The 10,702-nt window shown below is 37.7% G+C and overlaps 1 protein-coding gene across 2 annotated transcripts; it reads right to left on the bottom strand.

Moving 5' to 3' along the window:
* Positions 1–6,823: 6,823 nt before the first annotated feature.
* Positions 6,824–10,595, bottom strand: LOC130203665 (uncharacterized). Of its 2 annotated transcripts, none has more exons than XM_056430019.1 (2): positions 10,491–10,595; positions 6,824–9,145 (listed from the first exon to the last, which is right to left on the bottom strand). In XM_056430019.1, the coding sequence occupies exon 2, from the start codon at positions 8,272–8,274 to the stop codon at positions 7,138–7,140; it is 1,137 nt and encodes a 378-aa protein (XP_056285994.1). In that variant the 5' UTR covers positions 8,275–9,145; positions 10,491–10,595; the 3' UTR covers positions 6,824–7,137. Both variants share the same exon structure in this region, with proteins under 2 accessions (XP_056285994.1, XP_056285995.1).
* Positions 10,596–10,702: the final 107 nt, after the last annotated feature.

Here is a 10,702-nt window from a genome sequence, read left to right as displayed (position 1 = left end):
TTTGTCACTGCCGGGGCTTGAACGCAGGACTTCGCGTTCACCAAACGAGCCACAGCACCTGCATGAAGTTTCCTTTTCACACTGCATCAAGTTCTCTTCTCTACCAAAAGTACAAAACCATAAAATTCAGAAACACGATCCGATTCTTGAGGCATTGGCAGGAGTTGAACGGCAGCACTGTGAAATGCTTATTCTCAAATTATTTTCAATTTTTTTCTTTCGATTTTTTTGTTGTTGTCACTGCCGGGGCTTACATTTTTTTTTTTTAAAGTTTTATTTTTGTCAATGCAGGGGCTTGAACGCAGGACTTTGTGTTCACCAAACACGTGCTTCAACCCACTAAGCCACAGCACCTGCATGAAGTTTCTTTTTCACACTGCATCAAGTTCTCTTCTCTACCAAAAGTACAAAATAAATAAAATGCAATCCGATTCTTGAGGCAGCGGCAGGAGTTGAACGGCAGCACTGTGAAACGCTTATTCTCAAACTATTGTTTATTTTTATATTTTTTCACTTATTTTTTCCGATCCTTAATTTTTTTGTTGTTGTCACTGCCTGGCCTTGATTTTATTGTTTTTCCTTGTCACTGCCGGGGCTTGAACCCAGAACTTTGGGTTCACCAAACACGCACTCCAACCCACTAAGCCACAGCACATACTTGAAGTTTCCTTTTCACACTGCATCAAGTTCTCTTCTCTACCAAAAATTAAAAAACACGATCCGATTCTTGAGGCAGCGGCAGGAGTTGAACGGCAGCACTGTGAAACACTTATTCTCAAACTATTTTTGATTTTTATTTTTTTCCATTTTTTTTTCCCGACACTGCCGGGGATTGATTTTATTGTTTTTTCTTGTCACTGCCGGGCCTTGATTTTATTAACCTGAGCATGTCTTTGGACTGTGGGAGGAAGCTGGAGAGGGACCCCATGCTGCCAAGGGGAGAACATGCAAACTCCACACAGAAGGACAGCCCCGACCGGGAATTGAACCGTCAGTCTTTTTGCTGTGAGGCGACAGTACTAGCCACTACACCACCGTGCAGCCACACTCATCTAACCTTAAAAACTAACCTCCATATAAAAAGGTTAAATAGTAATGAAAAATATTTTTTTGAAAGTAGTAAATAAGCAATGAAAAGTTATAAAAAATTACAAAAAATTAAAAAGTTATACAAAAAGTTAAAAAGAACAAAAGGAAGAACCCACAGCCCTCTTGCTTTGAGGCGACAGTGCTAGCCACTACACCACCATGCAGCCCCACCCATCTAACCTAAACAAATCTAATCATAGAAAGAATTCCTACATTTTGTGTTACACCCATTAAATATAAATATGTTCATTTGTGTAATTCATTTCATTAAATGTATCAAACCATATTTAAATGTGTCACCTCTCAGCAGGGCTTGGATCGTTTTTTGAGTACTGTAACTGGAAAAATATAACTGTTATTGGATCAATATCACGGTAAAGTAATACAAATTAATAAAGTTATCAAAAATAATAAAAGAAAAAAAAATTAAAACATAATTAAAAGTACAAAAGTAATAAAAAAGTAATGAAAAAGTACAAATGTAATAAAAGTACAAAAGTAATGAAAATGTACAAAAGTAATAAAAAGTACAAAAGTAATAAAAAAGTACAAAAGTAATAAAAAGTACAAAAGTAATAAAAAAGTACAAAAGTAATAAAAAGTTAAATAGTAATGAAAAAGTACTAAAGTGATAAAAAAAGTACAAAAGTAATAAAAAGTACAAAAGTAATGAAAAAGTAATAATGTAATAAAAAGTACAAAAGTAATAAAAAAGTACAAAAGTAATAAAAAGTACTAAAGTAATAAAAAGTACAAAAGTAATGAAAAAGTAATGAAGTAATAAGTAAAAAAGTAATGAAAAAGTACAAAAGTAATAAAAAAGCACTAAAGTAATAAAAAGTACAAAAGTAATGAAAAAGTACAAAAGTAATGAAAAAGTACAAAGGTAATAAAAAGTACAAAAGTAATGAAAAAGTAATAATGTAATAAAAAGTACAAAAGTCATAAAAAAGTAGAAAAGTAATAAAAAGTACTAAAGTAATAAAAAGTACAAAAGTAATGAAAAAGTACTAAAGTAATAAAAAGTACAAAAGTAATGAAAAAGTAATAAAAAGTACTAAAGTAAATAAAAAAGTACTAAAGTAATGAAAAAGTACAAAAGTAATAAAAAGTACAAAGGTAATGAAAAAGTAATAATGTAATTAAAAGTTTAAAAAAGTAAACAAAGTAATTAAAAAGTTGAAAAAATTTAAAAAGTAATAAAAAGTCATAAAAAGTACAAAAGTTATAAAAAATAATTAAAAAGTAAAAAAGTTATAAAAAACTATTAAAAAGTACTAAAAAGTTATACTTTTAAAAAAGTAATTAAAAAGTTTTTAAAATGTAAAAAGCCAAACAAAGTTATTAAAAAGTTAAAAAGTAATTACAAAGTTTTAAAAAGTAAAACAAAATAATTAAAAAAGTAAAAATGTTATAAACAATTTAAAAAGTAATAAAGTAATACAAAGAAGGGAACTAAGTTATACAGTAGCGAGGTTCATTCTTAACCAATATGAAAAACAAATACAGCTACTTACCAAGTATTTTAGTTGGTATGAGTCTGCATTAATCTTCAGTCAGGAGCAGCCCCACCCATCAAACCTAAAAAACTAACCTCCATATAAAAAAGTTAAAAAGTATGAAAAGTTATAAAAAACATTATTAAAAAATTAACAAGTTAAAAGTAATACAAAGAAGTATTCAAACAAAATTTAAAAATGTCTCCTTCTGACTCAATTTCTTTCTCTCTCTTCTCATGTCTGACTTTTCCCCTCTCTCTCATTTCTTGGATTGTGATTCATATCTTTGAATATTTAGAAGATAAACCTCTAAAACCCAACCCAATGTTTCTTAAAGAATTCTGCTCTGAACCTCTCATGCCCAAAGTTACAGTGTGTTGATAGTTGTTATTGGACAGTGTTGAGCACGCTGTGTTCTTGAAATAAAGCTTTGGTTTTTACAATATTCTACTCAAAACCTCTTTTCTTCTCATTGTTGAGTGCTATTTAAACCGCGTCGCCCAACTGCGCCCCCCCAAAAAAAAATTTCACCAGCCGCCACTGATCAGAAGGCAAATGTGTGTGTTCTGTTGTCTTCTGCAGAATAAATAAGTGCTGGGAAAATCCACCATCTGAGCCGACTTCTTCCATGCCCGTTCCACATCTGTAACATCTGCTCTGAACCTCTTTCATGTGAGGGTGAAACTCTTTTATTTTGCAAACCTCTAAAACCCAACCCAATGTTTCTTAAAGAATTCTGCTCTGAACCTCTCATGCCCAAAGTTACAGTGTGTTGATAGTTGTTATTGGACAGTGTTGAGCACGCTGTGTTCTTGAAATAAAGCTTTGGTTTTTACAATATTCTACTCAAAACCTCTTTTCTTCTCATTGTTGAGTGCTATTTAAACCGCGTCGCCCAACTGCGCCCCCCCCAAAAAAAATTTCACCAACCGCCACTGCTCAAAACCTCTTTTCTTCTCATTGTTGAGTGCTATTTAAACCGCGTCGCCCAACTGCGCCCCCCAAAAAAAAAATTTCACCAGCCGCCACTGGTTACCACCTGTGTAAATATACACATATACACAATATACATTCTGACATGTGCTTCCACAGTTTCCTTTTCACACTGCATCAAGTTCTCTTCTCTACCAAAAGTACAAAACATTTTTTTCCCCCAAGATTTATTTTTGTCACTGCCGGGGCTTGAACGCAGGACTTCACGTTCACCAAACAAGCGCTTCAACCCACTAAGCCACAGCACCTGCATGAAGATTCATTTTCACACTGCATCAAGTTCTCTTCTCTACCAAAAGTACAAAACCATAAAATTCAAAAAAACGATCCGATTCTTGAGGCATTGGCAGGAGTTGAACGGCAGCACTGTGAAATGCTTATTCTCAAATTATTTTCAATTTTTTTCTTTCGATTTTTTTGTGTGTCACTGCCGGAGCTTACATTTTTTTTTTTTTTAGTTTTATTTTTGTCAATGCAGGGCTGCATGAAGTTTCTTTTTCACACTGCATCAAGTTCTCTTCTCTACCAAAAGTACAAAACCATAAAATTCAAATACACAATCCGATTCTTGAGGCAGCGGCAGGAGTTGAACGGCAGCACTGTGAAACGCTTATTCTCAAACTATTTTTGATTTTTATTTTTTTCCACTTTTTTTTCCCGACACTGCCGGGGATTGATTTTATTAACCTGATTGTTTTTTCTTGTCACTGCCGGGCCTTGATTTTATTAACCTGAGCATGGGAGGAAGCTGGAGAGGGAACCCATGCTGCCAAGGGGAGAACATGCAAACTCCACACAGAAGGACAGTCCCGACCGGGAATTGAACCGTCAATCTTTTTGCTGTGAGGCGACAGTACTAGCTACTACACCACCATGCAGCCACACTCATCTAACCTTAAAAACTAACCTCCATATAAAAAGGTTAAATAGTAATGAAAAATATTTTTTTGAAAGTAGTAAATAAGCAATGAAAAGTTATAAAAAAGTTACAAAAAATTAAAAAGTTATACAAAAAGTTAAAAAGAACGAAAGGAAGAACCCACAGCCCTCTTGCTTTGAGGCGACAGTGCTAGCCACTACACCACCATGCAGCCCCACCCATCTAACCTAAACAAATCTAATCATAGAAAGAATTCCTACATTTTGTGTTACACCCATTAAATATAAATATGTTCATTTGTGCCATTCATTTCATTAAATGTATCAAACCATATTTAAATGTGTCACCTCTCAGCAGGGCTTGGATCGTTTTTTGAGTACTGTAACTGGAAAAATATAACTGTTATTGGATCAATATCACGGTAAAGTAATACAAATTAATAAAGTTATCAAAAATAATAAAAGAAAACAAAATTAAAACAAAATTAAAAGTACAAAAGTAATAAAAAAGTAATGAAAAAGTACAAATGTAATAAAAGTACAAAAGTAATGAAAATGTACAAAAGTAATAAAAAGTACAAAAGTAATAAAAAAATACAAAAGTAATGAAAAAGTACAAAAGTAATGAAAAAGTACAAAAGTAATGAAAAAGTACAAAGGTAATAAAAAGTAATGAAAAAGTACAAAAGTAATAAAAAGTACAAAAGTAATGAAAAAGTAATAAAGTAATAAAGTAAATAAAAAAGTACTAAAGTAATAAAAAGTAAAAAAGTAATGAAAAAGTACAAAAGTAATAAAAAGTACAAAAGTAATGAAAAAGTAATAAAGTAATAAAGTAAATAAAAAAGTACTAAAGTAATAAAAAGTACAAAAGTAATGAAAAAGTACAAAAGTAATGAAAAAGTACAAAATTAATAAAAAGTACAAAGGTAATAAAAAGTAAAAAAGTAATGAAAAAGTACAAAAGTAATAAAAAGTACAAAAGTAATGAAAAAGTAATAAAGTAATAAAGTAAATAAAAAAGTACTAAAGTAATAAAAAGTACAAAAGTAATGAAAAAGTACAAAAGTAATAAAAAGTACAAAGGTAATGAAAAAGTAATAATGTAATAAAAAGTTTAAAAAAGTAAACAAAGTAATTAAAAAGTTGAAAAAATTTAAAAAGTACTAAAAAGTCATTAAAAAGTACAAAAGTTATAAAAAATAATTAAAACTAAAAAGTTATAAAAAACTATTAAAAAGTACTAAAAAGTTATACTTTTAAAAAAGTAATTAAAAAGTTTTATAAATGTAAAAAGCCAAAAAAAAGTTATAAAAAAGTTAAAAAGTAATTACAAAGTTTTAAAAAGTAAAACAAAATAATTAAAAAAGTAAAAATGTTATAAACAATTTAAAAAGTAATAACGTAATACAAATAAGGGAACTAAGTTATACAGTAGCGAGGTTCATTCTTAACCAATATGAAAAACAAATACAGCTACTTACCAAGTATTTTAGTTGGTATGAGTCTGCATTAATCTTCAGTCAGGAGCAGCCCCACCCATCAAACCTAAAAAACTAACCTCCATATAAAAAAGTTAAAAAGTATGAAAAGTTATAAAAAACATTATTAAAAAAATTAACAAGTTAAAAAGTAATACAAAGAAGTATTCGAAACAAAATTTAAAAAATGTCTCCTTCTGACTCAATTTCTTTCTCTCTCTTCTCATGTCTGACTTTTCCCCCTCTCTCTCATTTCTTGGATTGTGATTCATATCTTTGAATATTTAGAAGATAACGTTTTGCTTATCTTTTCCAGTTATACATTTCCACCCAATATGTTTGTGCTTCAACATTTTCAGCAGGAAGTTTCCCTTTTTGATATGTTCAGATGTGTAAGCTATGTTCAGCCTATTTCAGCTGTTGGCAGCTATTTTCAGCTATGTTCAGCTTTTTTTTTTTTAAATGTCAGCTATTTTCAAACACTTTCAGCAATTTAGTTTTTATTTTTCAGCTTCAAGCTTTCAGATGTTAGCATTCCAACGCATTTTCAGCAGGAAATGCATTTTCTAGTTAATGATGCAGAACTACGCCTCTCACAAGGTTAGAATATTATAAATATTATGTAATGTGCAGCACTATACTGTCAGCTGAGGCAGAACTAACTACTTTATATTCTGCTTAGTTACAGTGCATCATATTTTAAAAACACATTAACTTTAATAATGTAATTCTGCATTGAAAGATATGTCCTGGTAGTCTTATAGGGAATTCTTTACTTCCGTGAAGACCTCTTTGGAAAATGCATCTACCCATCATTTAACTTTCAGAGTAGGTTTGTTTTGGAAAATAAATAAGTACAATAAATGATAAGTAATGAATGTAGTCTTTATAGAAACGATGAATACTTTAATTGCATATAACACAACAAGCAATGTTTTGTTCAAGCGTGTTTTAGAAGAATAGTACCTGTTAATTACAATATAGATTTACTTTTTTATTCTAAAAACAGCAGCCTTTTTCATCGAAGAGAAATCACATTCTCTCTAAAAAATTAAAAAAAGATCCTAATGAGTGGAGGAACAACATTTAGGACATTTTAGCTCAACCTTTAAATGACAAAGAGAGTCTCAACAGCAGAAGTTTATCAGGAGGTCATTTTTTTAAATTGAGGGTTTGATCAGCTGCAGATAATTAGATCAGTCGGCTGCCTTGCTGGAGCCGACACACCACCCAGGCTTCTTCAGTGCCCTTCTCACACTCTTCTTGCGGCTGTGTCCACTCCTACTCGAAGGGGATTTAGGCCGGGCGGTGCCTTCCTCCCCATACACCTCATCCTCTTCTTTTGCATATGACGCCTCCGCTCTGCTTATTCTACGAACAGCTTCTCTTCCTCCGTCTTCCCCCGGTGTCTTCTCACTCTCACCCTCCGTGCAAGCCCGGGTGATGACCATCACGGGCGGAAGAAAATCCGGGACAATGGCCGTCACCACGTTCGATATGAGTGGGGGCTTCGGTAATGTCTTCTTCTTCGAGGTATGTCTGGGTGTTTGGGGGCTGATCTGGAGTTCCAGATGTTTCAGTATGGACGTGCTCAGCACCTCTGGGTCCAGCGATGCTCCGTGAACGTCCCACGTCATCCCTTCCTCGTCCCACTGCACCTGCTTCATGCTGCCCCTCCTCCGATACGGGTTCCCGTCCCCCTCCAGCTTCATCTTCAGACACGACCTCTTCCTCTCCAGATCGTGCGAGGAGACGGAGTTGATGTCCCACGTCGGGTCGTCTCCTCCCCTCACCTCCTCCTCCTCCTCCTCGCAGCTGCTCATTGGAAACATGCTGGAGGACGGGGACACCAGATTGGAGTTTGACCCCACTGAGGACTTCAGGTTGAGTCTTGATCCAGGTGGCGAGCCCAGAAAGGAGTGAGAGCCCATGTTGGAGTTGGACAGGTTCCTCCCGAGGCCCCACAAGGAATTGACAGGAGAAATTGTCTGCACCGCTGCATCCACCAGCTCCAGCTGTGAGGTCATTGTACCTTCGTCCCTGAACCCCTGTGCCCTTGGGATGCCCTCTCTGCCGTTCAAATGGCACCTGCTGCAGACCCCCAGGAGCGAGTCGCTCAAGGAAGAAACCAGGGGGGACTTCCAACTGCGACCTGTCGGAAAGCGTGGCCCCAGTTGCCATGGCAGCTCGACATGGCTATCTGAGGCTCCTCTTCCTGATTCCTGTCCATACGCTGGAGAAGTAGGCGTCAAGTAGTTTATAATTTGCGCCGGGCTTCTCAGTGCTTCACTCTCTGATATCTCCGAGCCTCCAGGACTGTGCGGCTTCTCCATCACGTCGTCAACAAGGCATCCGGCATCTGAAGACGCACCTCCTTCTGCTAAGTTAACAGATGGGAATATAAAATAAAGAGAGTTATTCTCCGGGAAAGCTCTGGTCCTCTTTGCTGGTCAGCTGGAGGAGATTGGGGGAGTACGACGAAGGTGAGGTGGTGTGAGCCCCCATGGGTGACGTCAGTGGAGAGGGTTTGGTGGAGGACGGGAGTAAGTCTTCCTGCTCATGTGTGCTCAGTGTGAGAGCTGAAGAGGAAGTTAAAAGATCTTTACGTGGTAGAGTTGGTGTTTGTAGGGGGGAGATGAAGGGAGACGGTGTGGTTTGTGAAGAGCTCGGTTTGCACAGCGGAGAACAAGGGGATCCCTGGGTAATACTCGAGGGCCGTGAGGTCCCACCTTTCCATATGACTGTGTCTGGAGTGCTGCTGCGGCTGTGTGTGCTGCTGCACGCGCTCCAGCGTTGCATGTTGGTGATCCAGCGCTCGCTGAGGGCCGGAGGGCCCTGCAAGTCCGCGTGTTGGGCTGAGAGCGATGGCTGCTGGCCGCTGGTGGAGTTCATGTGCTGCCACATGTGCGGGTGCAGCTGCTGCAGCGTCACCGAGTTCCGCTCGATGTGAGTGTTGGTGCTGGAGCTGCGTCTCAGGTCCACGCGGGTCCAGGCCGGGTCCCGCTTGTGCGGAGGCCCCGTCGCCATGACGACGTCCATGGAGCTCTTGGAGAGGGAGAAAATGGGCACCTGATCGTCGCCGTCCTCCGAGCCCAGAACCGTGGCGTCACTGGAGTCAGAGGACGACTGACTGACTGAACGAGAGACCGGACGGTAGCTCTCAGACATGGGGCGTCCGGGCCTCGCCATGGCAACAGCAACAACCTGCAAAGAAGACACAGATTTGCTTGGCTTTTTATCCTTAAACCTTCAATTAGTAATTTGTTTGTGTTCGGGTTCCTGTCTGCTCCTAGTGTGTGATTCCCTGTCTTGTTTCCCTTCTGTCTGTGTTGTGTTGTCTGTCTACAGTATCCACCCCCGGTTTCCGCCCACTGCCACGCCCGCTTCCGTTGGACCAGCTGTGATGAGTTTCTGGTCATCACCAGCAGTGGTTATAGGGACCATGTCTTTCTCTGGCGCGCTGTCAGGTCGTTCCGGTAAAACCAGTCAAGTGCCCCCTTGGTTCAGTAGCAGCGCACAGGCTCGGTGGAGTTTCCCTCCCGACGCCGGATCAGCAGAGAGTGGTTGAGTTGCCCTCCCGACTCTGGAGTGAGACTGCCAGTTTTCCCCGTGATGAGATTTGTTTGTTTCTTGTTTTTTGGTTTTGTGCATTCAGGTCAATAAAATCCTGACTTTAATTCTGAAGCTACTGTGTTGCGTGCGTTTGGGTCCTCTACAACACTCACCCCCCATAACAGTTTGCATTTAAGGGATTACAAGTTGTGAACGCATCATCGACGTATTAATATTCGTGAGGACACTCATTGACCTTGTGTATTTCCTGTCCTCTTACTCCAACCGTAACCATCACAGCCAAACCCCAAAGCTCACCCAAAACTCACCTCAAAACCTCACCCATACCACTCAATTTAACCCAATTCTGATCTGAACTTTAAAACCAAGTCGCAACCCTCAAACGGGTCACTTCCCAAAACATTTCCTCACCCTGAAGGTCTAAAACTCAAACTGATCCTCACAAAGATATCTATGTCCAAACACACACATACTCTTAAAGACAGGCACTCCCAGATTACCCTAATGGGATTACACATCCAGATTAATTGATTATTGAAACAAAATGCAGATTGATTGAGCCGGTTTAAGTGAGCATTTAGCCTTCAGTTGAGAGAAGACAAGAAACAATGCAGGGACGGCGAGAATGAATGATAGAGATTATAATAAATGCTAATAAACTAACTTAATTCACTTTTCTATGCATTTACGAATAGCCTGCTGTGCCTAATTGTTTTATTCTGTGTGTTTATGCTTTTAAAAATATGATTATACCCGTTATTAAGTGCCTCGCTTACTAAAAATCCATAACCGCCACCTGATTTATTGGAATAAAACCATTTCAATCCATATTTGTGTTAAAACTAACTACCAAAATGTAAAATTCACCTTTGTCCCAGAGTTGTTGACCACTGCTATACCTTCACAATGCGTATTTAATAAAAGAATAAACAGCCAATGAAGACAGCGGAATAAAAGTGATAAAATGGCGTCTTACCTTTTTAAGTTCACACCTTGTGTCCTGCTCGGTCACAGAGAAGGCAGCGCTAAATGGCATCTCTCCTTCCTGCCCTCATTCCTCCTGCTCCTCTTTCCTCACTTCCTTAAGTGTCTTGTTTCCACATCCTCAAACGCACACTACTCTGACTCGTCTTCAGCTCGACCTCTCCTCTCACAACACGACCTTGGCATCGGAGTGAAAATGAGGAT

The sequence above is a fragment of the Pseudoliparis swirei genome, chromosome 13 (assembly GCF_029220125.1).
Source record: "Pseudoliparis swirei isolate HS2019 ecotype Mariana Trench chromosome 13, NWPU_hadal_v1, whole genome shotgun sequence".
In the NCBI taxonomy this organism is placed as follows: domain Eukaryota; kingdom Metazoa; phylum Chordata; class Actinopteri; order Perciformes; family Liparidae; genus Pseudoliparis; species Pseudoliparis swirei.
This window is presented reverse-complemented; position numbering and strand designations above follow the sequence as displayed.